Below are 18,932 nucleotides of genomic sequence, written 5' to 3' on the forward strand. Positions count from 1 at the left end.
AGTTTCAGGTTTAAGGGAAGTGCCATCAAGGAACACATTCGGACCCTCTCTGCCCTTATGGCACCCACACCTGCATCAGTACGCATATACACACAGATACACGTGGACGGGACTGACGTCCCCTGTCCTGGCACCCTCGGCGATGTGGTCACAGTCATGGGTGCATGTGCTACCTGAGCATCAGTGTCATGCCGCAGCTGGTGCATACACAAGAATCTGAATGGAGACAGTTGCTAATATGCGTGCCCACCTCTGCACCTGCCGGCTGCACTCTTCGTGACCTTCAAGGAGCTTCTGGGCTTGTTCTGGAAATCTGCCTGCTCCTGAGTTGCGGTCAGCCCTCTCTACTGCAGTCTTAGCCTGCAGGACAGAGATGGGGCTGCCCTGGCTGAGCTGCCTGTGCGGCCTGGAGGGACAGCTCCAGAGCCGCCAGAAGGCCGGTCCTGCCTGGGCAGGCAGCGGGACCCTGGTGACCAGCTGCGGAGTTTACACAAAGCCATTAAAGAGCCAGGCCAGGCTGGGAAGTGCACACTTGCGCTTAGATGGTTGCGGTCAGAGAGAGGAGCCCTCTGTATAGATTCCCCCCCCCACCCCCCTGCCCAGGTGCAAGTCTTAACTGCGTAGCTCCCAGCACTTTTATATACCCGATCTTTCAGGGCGCATTCATGCCTAAATGTGTGAGGTCGCGGCTGGAGAGAAGCCTCATAAAAATCAGAATCTGAGTCAATCCCTCCCCAAAGTCAGAGCGGGCAGGCGTTTCTGCCTGGAATGCCTGTACCCAGTGCGGCCGCTGAGCCACGCTGAGCGACCCCAAAGTTACCAGGACCCCAGAAGCGCGTACGCTCGCTCCCTCCCCGCCTCGCGCAGGTCACGCCCCTCGGCCCGCCCCGTGCTGGATTCTGGGGTCAATTGTGGCCAGTGAGGCACTGCGCACGCTCCGGCTGGGCTGGAGGCCGGGCTCTGCGTGCTCCGCCCCCCCCCCCCCCCCCGTCTCCCCGCGCCACCACTGCGACGGTGGTAGCACCACACGGCCTTAGCGATCCGAGCCGCCAGCGGGGCCATGGCTCGGGCCCTGCAGCCCCGGCGCGGCCCTGCAACGCACGGGAGAGCCCTGCGCGCCGTGCTGCTCTGCAACCTGCCCCCTGGCGCCCAGCGCGCTGTGGTCTCCCTGGTGCTCGTGCTGCTCGTCCTCATCAACGTCGTGCTGATCTTCCTGCTGGCTTTCCGCTGAGCCGGCATCCGCCGGCGCTTGGGGACCGCACGGGGTGAGTGGCCCCGCGCCGGCCGCCGTCACCCACAGCCCCAGGTGTCCCACCACGCGTGTATTCACTCTGGGATGCCCCAGCCCTGTGCCTCGGGGGCGTGGTAGCACACGTGCGAGGGTCCATCCTTCTGTCTTCTGTGCCATGGGGATGGGAGTGGCGCGATCTGAGCGTAACTGATGCTGACGCACCTGGGCAGCATACTTGTGCGTGTGCATGTGAGTGAGCCTGCAGGGCGGCAGCACTGGAAACGCACCTGTGTGAGTCTTAACAGGTTAGCGGGAGCGATCCGGCACCTCCGTGGCTCCTCTGTGGCGTTATCCGCCTCCGTAGGGCCGAACTCCCCGCACCCTGTGCAGAACCTAGCCCAGCGCTGGGGGGGGAGGGGGGAGGGGTGCCTGAGAGGGAGAAGGCAGAATGAGCGATGGCGGCCAGTCAGCAGGGGTGTTGTGAGGCAGGGTCTGGCGGCTTTGTCCTCCCCAGGGCTGGCCAAATGGCCCAGCCTGGCTTTGTCTTCACCTTGAACTCGACTCAGTCCCTCCACCTCCCTTCACATAAACATCCACTCTTCACCCCACGGGAGCTGCAGGTGTGGTCCTCTGGCTGTCAGGTGCAGCTGCTCCCAGGATAGAGCACAGGAGGCCCCTGTTAGAAAGCCTACCCAGCTGCTGTGCAGATCAGGAGTTAGGGATAGCTCAGGAAATGTGTCTGTGTCTCCTGAAGCATTGTGGGTGCTGTCGCAGGGCAGATGTTGACACTACTGGGACAGATGGGAGGCATTTGGAGGGATCAGAGAACTCGCTTGTGGTCATGCATATGTCTGGTGTGTTCTGGGCCACACGTGGTTGTAGGACAAGGACCTAACAAACGTTGTAAGCCCACCCTGCCTGTTGGGTCACACCTTCTGCAGCTTCCCCAGCAGCTGTGAGGACAGGGCTGTGGTGGATTAGGTCAGAGCACAGTGCTACAGGGACTTGGTGAGTGAACTGGGGGCAGTGGAAGATGCTCCTCCTAGTAGTGCACAGCCAGAAGTGTCTAGGAGAGAAATCAGTGTACAGGGGGCAGTGCTGAGTATGAGAACTCCTCCCCCAGGTCCATGACCTGTGCTTGCAGACCCAGGTCAGAGTGGCTCCTTAGAGACACTCACTGGCTCACCTGCACGGCCAGCAGTGCCCACTTCCTTCTGTACCTTGGCCCCTGCCTTCAAAACCTCCCATGGAGCTGTGGGAATTGTGCCAGCTCTGAAGGCACAGCAGCCGGCCCTTCCCACACAGTCCTGCTGAGTCCTCAGGGCAGGAGTGAGGTCATCCTGGCTAGGAGTGAGGACAGGGGTCCAAGGTCTGCTGCTCCTAGGCAGTGCCTCTGTGTGATAGCTCGGACCCTGGAATAAAATCCAAGGAAGCAAGAAATTAAGAAATTTGGAGCAAACGCTTTAATTCCAGGCCTGGCAACGCAGCCTCCAGTAGCCAATATGGAAGACTGCGCACCTAACAGACTAAGGGTGGGGTTTTTAAAGCTAAAAAACCGCAAAAATATTGACCTGTCTCAGATAACATCTGGGATTCTTGGTACATTCCATTGCCCTCTGCAGTTAAACATTTTCCCGGAACAGCACACCTTGCAGAAACATGCAGAAGGGGGCTTGGGGGATTTACAAGAAGCTGAAACTTAAGTCTTTACTGGAAATGGAAATTTAATCCTATCAAAACAGTGCATACAGAACAGGACAGAGGCACATTGGTTAGAGCTAGGCCATAGCATTCCCCTCTGATGTTGTGACTGAGGCCAAACCTTTGGCCCAATGTTATGGATCTTGGGGAATAAGCTCATAGGCTTGTTGACGGATCATCATCAGTTTTATGCTCTGCATTTGCTATCTAATATAAGCAGTCAGCTTATGATTATACAGGGGCCTAGGGTGACTACTAGTAGGAGCATGACAAGGGGGCCAGCTAGGGTCGCTACTAAACTAGTTACCAATGGCAAGAAGGAGAACATTTGTTTCATCCATCCTGAAGTTTCCCGTCTTAGCTTTTACCTTTCTTTAAGGCCCCTCTGGAGTTCGGCTAAGTTTTGTCTTACTGTTTCAGACTTGTTAGCATATAGGCAGCATTGTTCCCCCAAAGCTAAGCATAATCCTCCTTTTTTAGCTAATAGGAGGTCTAACCCTCAGGAGTTTTGAAGGGCCACTTCAGCTAGCCAGTCAATCAAGCTTTCTAAAGCTTCGATAGCATCATGAATTTGTTTCATCCCATTGTCTACCTGCTGGGATAGCAAGTTGTACTGATATATACGGACTCCCAGGGAGGTGGCCCCTAGCCCAAGGGCAGAAAATGTACTAATTTCAGCTACAATAGGAAGGACTGGGCTTCTTTTGCTTACCCCATTGGTTGGTAGAAATGAGGATCTTATTTTCTTTATTTCTAGATGCCAATAAATTCTAGGTAAAATTTGGGTCAATACACAAACTTTATCTTGGTCAATAACGAACTTTTTTGAGGTGATGCAGGGGTACCATCCTGAAGTAAAGGCCCACCAATGGCTTGTTGGGGCTACTATGAGGGTATGATTACCAGGCCCGGTGATGCTATGAGAACTTGTGGGAATCACAGTATTCAAGGGCCGTGTAATTTAGTGTTTTGCCATAACGTCTGAGGGAGTACCATGTCGCACCTAGCCTCACTAGGTGATGACTCATTAATGACCTTAATGAATCCCTCAAAAAAGGGGGGGGTCATAGGGCAAACACAGCCAGCGTGGGGTTGACAGACTACTCTCGGAGGTGTTGAGTAGTTTGGCCACTATTTCCAAAGGTTGAAATACACCAATCATAGAGGATATAGAAGACATTGGGGAAGGTGTCAAGGCGAGGCTGTCGAAGCTTTAAGTGGAGGTGGAGGGGTCTGATCTGGCCTTTGAAGCGTGACTGTAGGAGCTTTTCTAGGAGGTTTATATAGGATGTTAATGTTGTTTCCTGGATCATATCCAGCTTTATAAACCTTAATGGTATAAGTGAGTCCATCTCCTTGCCACTTTGGCTCTAATGGATTTGGGAAAGTTAACAGAACAGGATTACAGGTATGAGTGGTCTGACAGTTTTCATTTCCTATCTAATTGATAATAAAATATTTTTCAGAGCCGTAATATCCACCAAGGCCTCTGGTAACACACGACCATGCATAACAGTATTGTTCGTTCAGGTCTGAGACACAATAAGCATTATAACTAGGGGCTGGTTGGCTTTTAGGACATATATAAGGCTATACCGTTGACGCCATTTCTAAAATGGTCCTGCAGTATGCTGGCTTGTTGGTCATCACAGTAATTGAATTTGGTTGAGTAGCCCTTCCTCTCAACTAGTTTACCACTAAAGAGTGTACATAGGTCAAGAGTAATTTGGTTTAAGTCATTCTAAGTCTTTCCCAACTCATTTTTTGTCTTTTCATCTGAAATAACCCAATCCCCATTTCCAGGGAGTACAACCATAATTAAGCAACAAACTATAGACTACAAAAAAGGCATCATTAGCATAATCAAGAGTCCTTAATAAACTTCAACTTTAGTGGGTTACCAGTTCGGTACACTTTCCATTGGGTAAGGTCCTCATTGTCTGCAGTTTCTAGTGGATCCATGTGAGTATGGTGAATCCACAGAGTCTTTCCAGCAACCTTGACTGCAGTGAGGGTACTGAGCATCACAGTGAAAGGTCCTTCCCAGTGGGGTTCAAGGGAGTCTCGATGATGGTGTCGCACCAAGACTGAAGTTTCTAGCTCAATGGGTGCCTTTAATGGTGTCTCCAAAGGTGGGTCTGGGTGTTTTTGTCTGAACAGATGGTGGATGGAGATCAGCACAGGCTAGAGCGCCTGCAGGGACTTAATGAGATCTTGGTTAGTTATTTCAATTAATTTGTCCTCAGATAGCCTTGGGACCAGTGGAAGGGGTCTTCCAAACAAAGCTTCAAATGGGGAAATTCCAGAAACATAAGGAGTACATCTAGCTCGCAGCAGAGCAAAGGGAAGAAGGCTCACCCAATTATTGCCAGTTTCCAAAACCAGCTTAGCTAATGTGTTCTTGAGAGTTCGGTTCATACATTCTACTTGCCCTGAGCTTTGTGACCGATAGGCACAGTGGAGTTTCCAATTAATAATTTTTAATGCCTGGGCTAACTTTTGGGTGATTTGGGCTATGAAAGGCAGGCCATTATCGGACCCTATTGATAATAGAAGGCCAAACTTAGGTATGATCTCATGCAATAGCTTTCTGGCTACTACTAAGGCTGACTCAGACTTGGTAGGGAAAGCCTCTACCCAGCCAGTAAAGGTGTCTATTAATAACAAGGGATAGTGGTGTCCCTGTAAACCAGGCTTTACCATGTCTGTAAAGTCTACTTCCCAGTGTTCTCCTGGGGCAGTTCCTCGATGCCAGGTGGTCTCCAGTGGAGAGCTTTTGGTCAGGTTTACTAACAAACACTGTGGGCATCTGGAGCTCAAAGAGGCAGTCAGTTTGGAGAGTCTTGGAATGAAAAACCGAGTTCTGAACAATTCAGCAAGTTTAGTTCCCCCTAAATGGGTGGTTTGGTGAGCCTGATGTCGCAGCTCAGGTCCTAGTGCCTCTGGCAATAGCACTCACTTGTCTGGTAATTGGTACCAACCTCCTGGGGTGAGGGATTTTGCTCCAAGTTGAGATGCCAACTGCAGGTCTTTCTTTGTATAAACTGGTTCTGATAAGGTAGGAGGAATCAACATCAGAGCAGATACCTCCTCGGTTGGTCCCTCTGATGTGGTTGCTATTTTTTGAGTGGTCTGGTCTGCTAAATTGTTTCCTAGGGCGATAGGGTGGTCTCCTGTCTGATGAGCCTTGAAATGAATAATAGCCACCCACTGAGGTAGCCAGACAGCTGCCAGCAAGTCTAGAATCTGTGGAGCATTTTTTGTCTTAGTCTCAGGTGAGGTTAAGAGACCTCGCTCTTGATAGATGGCTCCATGCACATGTACAGTAGCAAAAGCATTTTTACTGTCAGTATAGATATTTACCCTCTTCCCAGTGGCTAATTTAAATGCTTCGGTCAAACAATGAGCTCAGCCTTTTGGGGTGAGATGCCAGACTCTAACCGCTTAACCCAGAGTACCTCTTTTTCGGTGGTCACTGCCGCTCCAGCCACTTGTTTGCCATCCTGGATGAAACTGCTCCCATCAGTGAAGTAGTTATCAGCATTCCCCAAAGGCTAGTTGGTAAGATCAGCCCGTAGATTCTGCTGCATTTTGAGGAGATGAGCACACTCATGGAGGGGCGCACTCTGAACTTCAGGGTCATCATCAGGCATAAGGGTGGCCGGGTTTAAGGCTGAAGAGGTCTTGAAAACCACTGACTCTTGGTCTAGGAGCAGAGACTGATAGTGTAGAATTCTAGCATTCAAGAGCCACTTTTCATGAGGGGTTTTGATAAGAGTCTCTAAACTGTTGGAGGTCACCACAGAAAGCTTTTGTCCAAAAGTGAGTTTCCTAGCCTCTTTAAGTAACACTGCCACAGCATTCTCAGGCAGGGAGGCCATCCTCAAGTCTTTTGGAGAGGTAGGCTTTAGGCCTCTTCCAAGAGCCAATGTCCTGGATTAGGACTCCTTTGGCAATGCCCCTAAGCTCATCTATGAACAAGGTGAACGGCTTGGTAATGTCAGGGAGTCCCAGGGCTGGGGCCTCTGTCAAGGCCTGCTTGAGTTGCTGGAAGGCCTATTCACATTCATCAGTCCAGTTCAGTGAATTTTGAGTTTCTCCCTTAAGGGAGTCAAACAGGGGCGTGAGCTATTTCAGTAAATTTAGAATCCATAGCCTACAGTATCCAACCGCCTCCAGAAACTCCCGTACTTGTTTTTTAGTTCCTGGGACTGGAATGTGTAATATGGCTTGAATTCTTTCTTTGGATAGAGTTCTTTTTCCTCCCCGTAACTCGTAGCCCAAATAAGTCACAGTTTGGTGACGCAATTGGGCTTTCTTGGCCAAAACTTTATAACCTAATCATCCCAAAGTTTTTAGTAGCTCCCGTTGCCTCTTGACAGGACTCTAAGGTGGATGAAGCTACCAGCAGGTCGTCCACATACTGTAGAAGCATTACCTTGGGGTGTTCTTCACGAAAACCCAAGAGATCTCTAGCCAAAGCCTCATCAAAAAGGGTGGGTGAGTTTTTAAAACCCTGTGGTAACCAAGTCCAAGTCAGTTGTTCCGTGACCCGGGAATCTGGGTTGGTCCATTCAAAGGCAAAAATGGGTTGATTCACTGGGGCGAGACATAGAGTGAAGAAGGCATCCTTGAGGCCCAATATGGAGTATCAGGTGCACTATGGGTGGAGGAGGCTGAGTATAGTGTAGGGGTTAGGCACTGTTGGAAGTAAAGTCAATATCCATCTGTTGACCTCCCGGAGATCTTGCACAGGATGATAGTCAGCTGTCCCTGGTTTCTGGACTGGAAGCAAGGGCGTGTTCCAAGGGGAGACACAAGGGATGAGGATACCATTTTCTCTTAGTCTCTGTATATGAATTTTAATTCCCTTTCGAGCTTGGAGACTTATTGGATATTGACACAAACAAATAGGGCGGCCTGAGGTAGGAGCTCAATTACAAGGGGCACTTGGTTGACTGCTAGACCTGGAGGGTTAGTTTCAGCCCAGACCCTGGGGATTTCTTGTGTCCATATTTCTAATAATTTTAATTCTGGGTCTGCAAGTGACAGCTTAGGAGGATTGGTCAAATTTTCCAGTGGATGGTAATTTTCTCCCTGTGGAGCCAAGGCCAAAACTCTAATACTCTTTTCAGGAATTTGGGTTGAGTCTGTTCCCAATCTTAATTTTGGCTCATCTGTTAAGAAGTCAGTTTGTACTTGCAACTTATGAAGGAGGTCTCATCCTGGGGGGGGGGGGGCTGGTACCCATAAGAAACCATGCTGGACTAACTTATGGCCTGGTTGAGCCAAACTAGCGGTCACCTTTAGGTATGATCTTCGTCCCCCTGTGGCTCCTATTTCATTAACTGAGTCTTTAGTCAATTTTCCCAAGGGTTGGGTCAGTACAGAATAGGTAGCTCCTGTATCTACCAGGAAATCCACTGGATTCCCCCACCACCACCACCACTTGAAGGGTTATCCAGGGCTCAGGGGGTGGCAGCGAGCCCTGACCTCCTCATTGTTGAGACAACAAGGTTTTTGCTTCTCTTTCTAACTTAGCCTTTAACTTTGGACAATCTTTTTGCCAATGTCCCCTTTCCTTGCAATAGGCACATTGTTCCTTATCTAGTGGAGGTCGTTGTCCCTGAGCTTCCTTCTTATTGGTATTGGCTGGATTTTTAGTTTCTCTCTCACAGAGCAATTCTAACACCTTGGTCATCTTCTTGTTGGTAGCTTCTTGTAAACTCTTTCTGTTCTCAAAGATCTTTTGTAATGTCTCTATTAACTGGCTGAGGGGCATTCCCCCAAATCCCTCAAGCTTCTGTAATTTTCTCCTAACATCGGGGGCCACAAAAGCAATATTAATTGCTCGTGCATGTTCAGGTGCCATCGGATTAATTGGTTTATGCAATCTATATGCCTCTAGGAGGCGCTCTAAGAACACAGCAGGAGATTCATCAGCCAATTGTCTTACCATAGTCACTTGGGACAAATTGGTGGGCTTCTTGGCAGCAGCATGAAGCACATCTAGAAGCCTCAGGTGATAATCATCAAGAGCCCTCTTACCTCCGTCTGTATTGGGGCTCCAGTCAGGTCGGGACGAAGGGAATAGGCGTTTGATTCTCTGCCAATCAGTGGATGTAGATCCATCTGGATCTTGGACCCCTTTTTGCCCAAGAGTGCAAATGTGCAGTCTCTTCAGCCATGAAGAGGATGCGCAAGATCTGTTGGCAGTGGTCCCAAGTGGGGCAATGGGTGGAGAATACAGATTCTAAAAGGTTAATCAGAGTTGCAGGATCCTTAGAAAATGGAGGGCTTGGGGCTTTCCAGTTATAGAGGTCTGAAAACGAGAAAGGGGTGTACAGAAACACTGAGCTCCCACCCGGCCAAGGGACCTCCCGTAATGGACAAAGTGGAGCCACCTCAGAGCTCTGCTCTGAAGATGCCTTGGGCTGAGGGTGTTGATGGGTGCAAATGGGACATGGTGGGGATGGAGCAATGGAATCAGGTTGGGGGTCAGAGGTGGGGTACAGGGGAGGCAGCGGGAGTGCCTCCAGTGGGTCAAGGGGGTCTTCCTTGGAGGGCTGGATTGGAGGCGTGGTAGATTCAGAAGGTGGCTTCTCAGGTTTTACTTTTGGTTTGAGGGCCGAAATGACTCTGTCGAGAGAGGGCTTAATCCAGGAAGGGGCATCATAAATTATGTCTATCCAGATCTGAATATAGACAATTTGGTCAGGGTGAGCAGAGGGCCCAAAAACATACCGGTGAGCAGCTTGTGCTGTCTCCATGCTAAAAGACGCAGAGCGGGGCCAGACCCCTTGGGTCCCTAGGGGCCATTCCTGTGTGACAAAAGTTGTTAATCTGGCTTTATGAACTCTTTCCCCATATTCCTCAGCCAACTGCTTGAATTCCTTGAAGTGATCAAGCACAAGGCTAAGGGGTGTGCTGGACTTAGATTCAGTTTGCCCCATGGCCAGCAAAGATGTCAGTTCTTTTTTCCTGTGGGAGAGTCTAAGAGACAAAAATAAGATTAGGAAGAAGAGACAGAACAACAATGAGACGAAAATAATGGTCAAAATCTTTTTGTCAGTTTTGGGCTCATAGAAGGGGTTCCTAGGAAAAAATGTTGTTAGATTTGGGTAACCAAAAGGAGAACAGTTAGACCAAATAGGCATACAGACAGACATACAAGACAAGACAAGCTGCAGCAAAAGTGGCCTTTGTTCAAAAATTGGTCAAATTTTTGGAATCTGGAGGAATTAACAAATTAACCAACAGAGCGGTTCCCCACCCAGGGCAGGGTTACAAATGGATGAAACTCGTCCCCAAAACCATATAAATGGATGAAATTTGTCCCAAAAACCAATTGACTCTGTCCTCCGGAGGTCCTTACTCACCAAACTGAGGGCAACCCTTCCAAAAGTACGAACTGTCCATGGTCCAAACAAAACCTCCAGAGTACTTACATTTAGGTGTTCAGAATTGAGTCGGGGTCTTGCTTCCCAGACGAGCCCCCAAATGTGATAGCTCGGACCCCAGAATAAAATACAAGGAAGCAAGAAATTAAGGAATTTGGAGCAAATGCTTTACTTCCAGGCCTGGCAACGCAGCCTCCAGTAGCCAATATGGAAGACTGTGCATCTAACAGACTAAGGGCAGGGTTTTTAAAGCTAAAAAAACCCCACAAAACTGTTGACCTATTTTAGATAACATCTGGGATTCTTGGTACATTCCATTGCCCTCTGCAGTTAAACATTTTCCCAGAACAGCACACCTTGCAGAAACATGCAGAAGGGGGCTTGGGGGATTTACAAGAAGCTGAAACTTAAGTCTTTACTGGAAATGGAAATTTAATCCTATCAAAACAGTGCATACAGATCAGGATGGAGGCGCATTGGTTAGAGCTAGGCCATAACACTCTGTGCCCAGAATATCCAGGTGGACTTACGAGCAGCCACCATCATCTGTGGGCACATATACACAAGCTTGCCTAGAGTATCCATGGCCCTTAGGAAAGAGGAAGAACCAGCAGCAACCAGGCCTCCTAAACCTGCCTGAAGGAAAGCTCCTGCCCTCACCCTGCCCCACCCTACCCTGTGGGCTCAGAAGCTGCTTAAGTAGCAGCTGGCCCTGGGGTGGAGGTTCAGACAGTCACCCCTGAGAGATACAACCCTGCCCTGAGTCCCCTGCCTGGGTGAGGATTAGCATGCGCACTGCCCTGGAGCACCCAGGGATTCCAGAGCAGAGGGGTTACGAGTACCTGCCAAGTGACACACAGATCATTCCTTAATTGCTGTGCCAGGCCGGTGGCTGTGATGGGGGACGCCAACACTCAAGTCTCATCAGGGAGAGGTATTTGAAGCTCTAGCCTGCTACTTATCTCCTGTCCTAAAACCACTGGCACAGAAATGGAGCCCACATTACAGGAAAGCAGCTGTCACCCCAGTGAAAAAGAGAGATCCAGGAGCACAGACTGCCTCAGAGGGGCCCAGGCAAGCAGGCCTCACAACCTGCCAGTCCTCTAAGAAAGGAAGTTTATCAGTGGTTCATGCAGAGAGAAACTGGGTTTAGTGGTTCACTTAGTGACAGAGTATGTAGTTCCAAAGTAGAGCAATCCAGAAGCATCCGCTGCAATTCAGAACTGTAAGGTCCACCCACTTCTCCACAAACATGCAGTCCTGGATCTTGGGACCTGGAATACCAAGGTGGTATGCTGCTGAGCCAATGTGGAGATCCTGGTTGCTGATGCTACCAGTGGTCCTAAGGCTGGCTCTGCAAAAGTTCAAAAAAATAAAACTGGATCTGGCCACTATAGTGGCAGGGCACTATTGCCCCTGTATGAAACAGCACTGTTGATTGCTAGGTGGCATAGCAGGCCCATGAGTAGAAAACCACAGCAGGCTGCAACCCCCTTCTTCCCACAGCTCTGCAGCCCCTAGGATGCTGCCTGAGAAGAGCTTACCAGGCAGCAGCTGGCACAGCCTCAGCCCCAATACCCCGGGGCAGCAACTCAGAAGCGGGCAGCAACTCAGAAGCAGGGCTGAAAGCTGAGAGGCTCAGTATGGGGTTTGGAATGTGTGGCCCAGGTGAAGGGTAGTCAAGATGCTGGCTCTAGTTCACCTCCGACTCCACCACCATACCCTAGACAGTCTAGACTGCCCAGGGAATAGCTCCACAATGGGCTAAAGGGAAGCCTGTCAGCCTCTCTGTAGAGTAGGTCAGGACTCCTTCTTCCCAGGATGGCTGAGGGAGGAATAAAGGGCAGGGAAGGATTCAGCCTGGGGCCCCAGGCAATCTTAACCCATGACCCACCTGCCTGGCTCTTTCCACAGCTGATCAGCGATGGCAGTGTGGTCTGTGCTGAAGCACTCTGGGACCATGTCACCATGGATGACCAGGAACTGGGCTTCCAAGCTGGAGATGTCATCGAAGTGATGGATGCCACCAACAGAGAGTGGTGGTGGGGCCGTGTTGCTGACCACGAGGGGTGGTTTCCAGCCAGCTTCGTGAGGGTATGGGCCCAGGCTCAAGAAATCCACACTCAGAACAGCTCTAGAGTCCCGGGTTCTGGGTGAACCCCGCTCTCTGCACGGTGCTGGTGCCTGGGGCTGCATGGGTGGGGGTCTGAGAACTGTGACAGGATTTTCCTCCCCCACCCGTCAGCACTTCTTCCATCTCAATCCTGGCTCCTCCAGGAGAGCCCTCGGGCCAGAGGGAGTAGGTCAGGAGTGACTGGAGATGACACTTGCCAAGGAGAATGGTGAGCATTAGAGTACCACTTACCTGCGGGCCACTTACTGGGTTGGAGCGGCCACCAACCCAGGTGTTCACTGGGCGGGTCCCCAGATCCCACCTAAAGTGCTCCTGGTCTCCAGGAAGGAATCCAAGTGCAGTCTCCAAAAGGTCTGCCTAGAGCCGCAGGCTTCCTGGGTAAACTGTCCCCTCTTCTCCCAAACCCTTTCCTGAATTTAGAAAGCTGGCAAGATCAGGCCACGGAACCCCAGCCTCAGCCTCTAGATGGCACAACAAGAGCAGACTGTGGTTTGGAAAGCCCTAGTGCATGTTCCAGGGGCCCTGCTGAACATAAGCAAAGTCTGCAGAAAGCAGGGCAATTCGGGGCCTACCAAGGAGGTGGTGACACAGGCACTGCCCATCCTGCGCGCTCCTGATGCAGGTGTGGGGCACTGAGTGGCCTTGCATTGCCCGCAGCTGCGTGTGAACCAGGACGAGCCAGCTGAGGATGACAACTTTGAGGCCCCCTTGGCTCGGCAAGGCGAGGCAGAGGGTTGTGGGCTAGAAGCACCAAGCAGCAAGGACCAGATGCGGACCAACGTCATCAATGAGATCCTTAGCACAGAGCGTGACTACATCAAGCACCTGCGAGACATCTGCGAGGTAAGGGGGCCCTGCCCTGGTCAGGCGGGGGAGACACCTACCCTGCCCTGACCCTATGATTGTGCCCGCAGGGCTACCTCAGGCAGTGCCGCCGGCGCTCCGACATGTTCAGCGAGGAGCAGCTGCGAACCATCTTCGGCAACATCGAAGACATTTATCGGCGCCAGAAGGTGTTTGCCAGGGCCCTGGAGCGCAGCTTCAACAGTGAGCACCCACACCTCAGCGAGCTTGGCGCCTGCTTCCTGGAGCACGTGAGCTCTGCCCGGCCCCTGGGGATCCGGCGCTCTTCTACTCTTGGCTCCCGCTGGGCCCCTGGGGATCAGCACCCTTCTCTGCTTTGGGCTCGGGTCTGCTTCCTGGAGGGCCCTGTTGGGTGAAGCAATTGCACCCTCATCTGCACCTTTTGATCTGGACAGCCCTTCTTACTGCTACTACTGATTGTTTTTTTGATACAGTTAAAATATCTCCTAAGGGCCTTACTGATGAAGTTGGGAGGCACAGGATGGGCACACATGTCCTTGGTCTCCCCATCTATGGATGACTCCACATAGCTGTGGTCCATCACCAAGCAGATATAAAGCCCAGGTCCCTAGTCCAGCTCATGAAGGAATCCAGAGGCCCGGGTTCCCCCAGATGGGTGGCTCATTGCCTAGGAAGCAGAAGCCAGCCACCCTACCTAGAAACTGTTCCCTTTGCCACACAGCAAGCAGACTTCCAGATCTACTCTGAATACTGCAACAACCACCCCAATGCCTGTGTGGAGCTTTCTCGGCTCACCAAGCTCAGCAAGTACATGTACTTCTTTGAGGCCTGCCGGCTACTGCAGAAGATGATTGACATCTCCTTGGATGGCTTCCTGCTAACACCTGTGCAGAAGATCTGCAAGTACCCCCTGCAACTGGCAGAGCTTCTCAAGTACACCCCACCCCAGCACAGGTACGGAGGCTGGGCCTCACCCACTGTGTTCTGCATGCTGCGGTGGGCATGGAGGGGAGGGGACATCAGGAGGACATAGCCTGTGCATGCCTAGCATTTGTGGAGAAGAGTTGGGACTACACTTCAGTGGCCAAGGGGCACAGGGTGGCTTCGGGAGACGCCTGCTGTGCTCTCAGCAGACAGCAGCACCCTCCCATCTGTCCTGCCCAGGGACTTCAGGGATGTCGAGGCTGCTTTGCGTGCCATGAAAAACGTGGCCCAGCTCATTAACGAGCGGAAACGGAGACTGGAAAACATCACCAAAATTGCTCAGTGGCAGAGTTCTATAGAGGACTGGGAGGTGAGCTGCAGTGGGGCCCTGGCCTGACAGCTGTGCTTCTCAGGAAGCCCAGGAGGGGGCAGGGCAGGGGCCAGGCTGCTGAGCAGGAGTGGACACCCACAGGGAAAAGCAGGTTCTTACCACAGCTGTGGTGACTGGTGGGACCTTGCAGAGCCAGACACGCTGGTGGCCTTCTGCCCCTGTGAGACAGGATAGTCTTCCCTGCCCGCTCTGGAGGCCTGTGAGAAGAAGGGCGTTTCTCAACAGCACCCTGCTCCTCTGCCCTTGAGACCACATTGGGTCCCTGGACTTTGGTCAGCCTGTGGGACTCCCACTAGGGAGTCCCATCAGCACAGCCCAAACAGTGACACTCTGATGGTGGAAATCGGGTTTTAAAATACATTTAAGCTGGGAAAAGGGACCCTTAAGACCTTAAAGACTGGCTACAGAGGTGACTCACAGCCTAACTTTTTTTTGAGGGCAGCACTGTCCAGTCAAAAGATCACGTGAGCATCATACAGACTTCTGCACTTTCTAGTAGTCATCTTTTGATTTTTGAGACAGGGTCACAATACATGGTTCAGGCTGGTCCTCAACTTACTATGTAGCCCAGGCTAGCCTTGAACTCAACAGCAGTCCTCCCAAGTACTAGGGTTACAAGCATGTACCACCACATCCAGTTCTAGTAGCCATTTTAACAAAGAAAGGAAAAAAAAAAAAGGTGAAAGTGACTATGTTTAACTCAATAATAATTCCATCACTTCAGCTGTAGTCAGCATAAAATATGATTTGTGATACATTTTACATTCTGCTTCTCACTAAATCTTCAAAGACCGTGTATATTTTACCCCAGCATCACATTCTTAATATGGAACAGGCACTTTCCACTGTCCAAGAGCCACGGAGGCCACAGAAAGGTGGGTCTGGAAGGCCAGCCAGCCCAGGTCAAACCTACCTCACCCTCATCAGCACTCACCTCCAAGACCCAGAGGACTCCCTGGCCTTCCAGATGCCCACCCCCAGGGCTCATGTAGGAGGCCAGCCACAGGGGCCCAGGTTAGGTATACTCAGCTCTGCCTCTGCTTGGGGTCCCTCAGGGGGAAGATCTCTTAGTTAGGAGCTCAGAACTCATCTACTCCGGAGAGCTGACTCGCGTTACACAGCCTCAAGCCAAGAGCCAGCAGAGAATGTTTTTTCTGTTTGATCATCAGCTCATCTACTGTAAGAAGGTAAAAGTTGCCACCCTACTGGGCCAGCCCCATGCAGAGCAGGGGGGGTGGGCCCTAAAGCTGAGGGATAGCTGCCCAAACTGAGGGCCTGCCAGGCCCTCCACAGCCATTCCTGGGAGCCCTTGTCAGAGGTGAGGTGAGGTGAGGGTAGCTCTCCATCTGGCCAAGGCCCCATTGAAGACACCCTCATTGCTGACCTGACCCCTGCCTGCTTCTCCAGCCACCTCATCCCCCACAGACCTTGGCTCCCCTCTGCCAATCCCGAGGTCCTCTGCTGCAGCCATCCCTTGGTCTTTCTGTAGCTTGCAGCTTCTGCTTCTTTGTCAAAACATGGCCCAGAGAAGCCGACACAGGAGTCCCTCATGCATACTGTGCTCTTCACTGTGGCTAGCACGCTGCTGCCTTAGTCTCTGGGGCAGCCCCTGCAGGTTGACATATGGCTATCCAGGCTTGTACCAGGGCTGTCAGGTGCCCACTCTGCACTGGGAAGGGAGCTGGGCTGAGGGTGGGGGTTGACCCAGGGTGCAATAACCTGGGCTCAGGACAGCGTCTGGCAGGATCTACTTCGCCGAGATGTGCTGTACTACAAGGGCAGGCTGGATATGGACAGCTTAGCAGTGGTAGACCTCGAGGACGGCAAGGACCGTGACCTCCACTTGAACATCAAGAATGCCTTCCGGCTGCACTGTGGCATCTCAGGGGACAGCCACCTACTCTGTGCTAGGAAGCCTGAGCAGAAGCAGCACTGGCTCAAGGCCTTCGCCAGGGAGAGGGAGCAGGTGCGCCTGGATCAGGAGACAGGTACGAAACCCTGGTAGGTCTTGCCCTTCTCTGGCCCTCTCAGCCCAACTATGCCTATGCCAGGCAATCAGGACCACTGTGTAGCAATGAGTGTGTGTCTAGCACAGTGAGGCTCAAGAGCCTCTTGGTCCCAGCAGTCAGCACAGGCACTGCCACCCTCACCCCACGAGCAGGAACGGCCCTCGCAGCTTCTGCCTCCAAAGCTGGCTAGGGTGGAAAGCACAGACTCCTAGGCACTCCCCATCCCACTGCTCAGAGCAGGGACAGACCCTTTCCAGGCAGCTCAAACCCTTGGAGAAGCAGTGAAGGGATACCGGCTTCCAGAAGCACCCTGTTCCCCACATGAGCTCCCCACCTCCTGGGCCCAGGTCCTGGTGTTACACTCTGCAGTGCCCATTTCATTTGTGCCTAGGGAGAGCCTCTACTGCGGCAGAGAGGACTCCAAATTGGGGGGGGGGGGGGCGCGGTATGGGGTGGAGGGTCTCCAGAGGCTTATCCGTCATCCTGCTGAGAGGGCAGATAGACAGCAGGATGGAGGATGACTCAACATGGGGAGGGCAGCAGGCCACAGCCTACAGAGGCATGTGGACAGGGAAGGACAAAAGGTCTTGTGTGTGCCCTCTCCCCAGGTTTCTCTATCACAGAGCTGCAGCGGAAACAGGCCATGCTGAGTGCCAGCAAACAGCAGGCCACAGGGAAGCCCAAAGGTAAGTGGCTAGGGGTTCTAGCTCTGGCAGTCCTGGACCAGTCACATTCCCCTCTTGACCCCCAAAGCAAAGTCACAAAACACCTGGGTCCTTGGAGGTGCCCACTGCCCTCTGCAGGTATGTTCCCAAGGCTGGTCACAAGAAAGCCAGTGATAAAGACTGGATCATTTTACAGCTGTTCCTGCTCTTTGCCTCTCTGACCTCCCCAGAATGACAGTGCTCCATTCCCCAGGCTGTCTGACAAGTTCTGTCACAGCTGCCTAAGAAAGACTCATCCCCCATTTCTACAGTCAAATGGCATGAACCTTGGACATGGCCATTCTCCATCCCCTCCAAGGCTGCAGTAAGCCAGGCTCAGACCACAGGCTTCAGGGCATGGTCAGCCCTGGGGAAACAAGACCTGCGCAGCCAAACCAACTACAAATGGGAGGGAGGGTCCCCTGCAGAGCCCAGCAAGGAGCACCTCTGCCCTGTGCCACTTGGCACCCATGACTGTTGCTTCTCCTGGCCCAGCTGTTGGCAGGCCCTGCTACCTGACGCGCCAGAAGCACCCAAAACTGCCCATAAGCTGGCCCCAACAGCAGGTCCTGGTACTGACAGAGCCCCAGCGGAAACCATCCACCTTCTGGCACAGCATCAGCAGGCTGGCACCCTTCCGTAAATGAGCCGGCACCCACCCGACAGCACTTTGTGGCCCTGTCTACCTACAGCTCCCAGCTTTGCCTCGTGAGGCCTTCTCCACCTGGCCCTTCTCTGTTTTGCAAACTGCAAGTGATCAGGGCTGAGCAAAGGAGTTGCTTGGGGCTCCAAGGCAGTGCCAGGTCTGTGCCCCCTCCTGGGTTTCATCCTTGCTGCTGGCAGAGTGACAAGGCAGTGGAGAGACTATCTGGCAGGGGGAAGCAGGGCTCCACACATATGAGCAGCACTTCTTCAGCCTGCCTGCCACCATCCTCATCCGCTTACACTCAAGAGGGTGCTGGCCACTCAGGACTCCTGGGAAATCTACACAGCCCTAAGCTTGTCTCTGGGCAGGACAGGCCTACCTATGGCCACCAGGCTCCTGCAAAGCTGGACCATGCCCCCTACCCTCTAGCTCATTCAGGCCCCTTGCAACCTTAGTGGGCATACCAGTTCTGCACCCCAAATGTCTGGCCCAGAGCTGCCCTTCTGCCTCCCAACCCCTCTACAGGCTGCTGACGACCTCTTCACTTGTGATGTGGATAAGCATCAGCCACACAGGAACGTCTGTTCTGTGACATCTGCAGCTGTGAGGCAGCTGCAGAATCACTTGGTTTCTGTGTTGGATTTTGTTGCATTTTCTAAAACCGGAGTAGGCATGAAAAGCCATAAAGACTGAATTCTACGGCCCAGAATCCAGAACTGATCCATCCAGCCCTGGTGGTGGGGTGCAGCAAGGCACCTGTATCCTGTAGAGATATAAGGGCACAGCCTGAGCCTTGGCGTGGAGCCCACAAGACTCAGCAGCATGGATGGTCACTCTTGTACTATCCCTTCTCCAGGCCAGAAACCACACTGATTTCATAAAGAAACTGGTGAAAAGTAACCTGGATGGTGGTGTGCCTGTGTTTTCTTCCACGTACACACCCACCACCTTTACTTGCCTGCTACCA

The 18,932-nt window shown here is 52.1% G+C and overlaps 2 protein-coding genes across 6 annotated transcripts in view; both read left to right on the forward strand.

Moving 5' to 3' along the window:
* Arhgef4 (Rho guanine nucleotide exchange factor 4) overlaps positions 1-18,865 on the forward strand; it is a 71,105-nt gene extending 52,240 nt beyond the window's left edge. Inside the window, exons 3-11 of one of the 4 annotated variants that reach the window (XM_063258775.1) lie at positions 12,247-12,426; positions 13,124-13,309; positions 13,381-13,560; positions 14,013-14,245; positions 14,456-14,585; positions 15,662-15,793; positions 16,336-16,594; positions 17,224-17,301; positions 17,477-17,654. In XM_063258775.1, the coding sequence (XP_063114845.1) occupies positions 12,247-12,426; positions 13,124-13,309; positions 13,381-13,560; positions 14,013-14,245; positions 14,456-14,585; positions 15,662-15,793; positions 16,336-16,594; positions 17,224-17,301; positions 17,477-17,565 (1,467 nt within the window). In that variant the 3' untranslated portion in view covers positions 17,566-17,654. Of the gene's footprint in view, positions 1-12,246; positions 12,427-13,123; positions 13,310-13,380; positions 13,561-14,012; positions 14,246-14,455; positions 14,586-15,661; positions 15,794-16,335; positions 16,595-17,223; positions 17,302-17,418; positions 17,655-17,814 lie in introns of those variants that run through there. The other 3 variants (XM_063258776.1, XM_063258773.1, XM_063258774.1) reach the window with 3 other exon arrangements.
* Positions 972-12,415, forward strand: Smim39 (small integral membrane protein 39). Of its 2 annotated transcripts, XR_010050746.1 has the most exons (3): positions 972-1,265; positions 11,217-11,266; positions 12,247-12,322. XR_010050746.1 is itself a non-coding variant. In XM_063258786.1 (2 exons), the coding sequence occupies exon 1, from the start codon at positions 1,061-1,063 to the stop codon at positions 1,229-1,231; it is 171 nt and encodes a 56-aa protein (XP_063114856.1). In that variant the 5' UTR covers positions 975-1,060; the 3' UTR covers positions 1,232-1,265; positions 12,247-12,415. The 2 variants fall into 2 exon arrangements, 1 of the variants encoding a protein (XP_063114856.1); XM_063258786.1 differs by lacking the exon at positions 11,217-11,266 and having other exon boundaries at positions 975-1,265; positions 12,247-12,415.
* Positions 18,866-18,932: the final 67 nt, after the last annotated feature.

Source organism: Cavia porcellus, unplaced genomic scaffold (assembly GCF_034190915.1).
Source record: "Cavia porcellus strain 051 isolate PalLab524CR breed Dunkin Hartley unplaced genomic scaffold, mCavPor4.1 scaffold_12, whole genome shotgun sequence".
In the NCBI taxonomy this organism is placed as follows: Eukaryota; Metazoa; Chordata; class Mammalia; order Rodentia; family Caviidae; genus Cavia; species Cavia porcellus.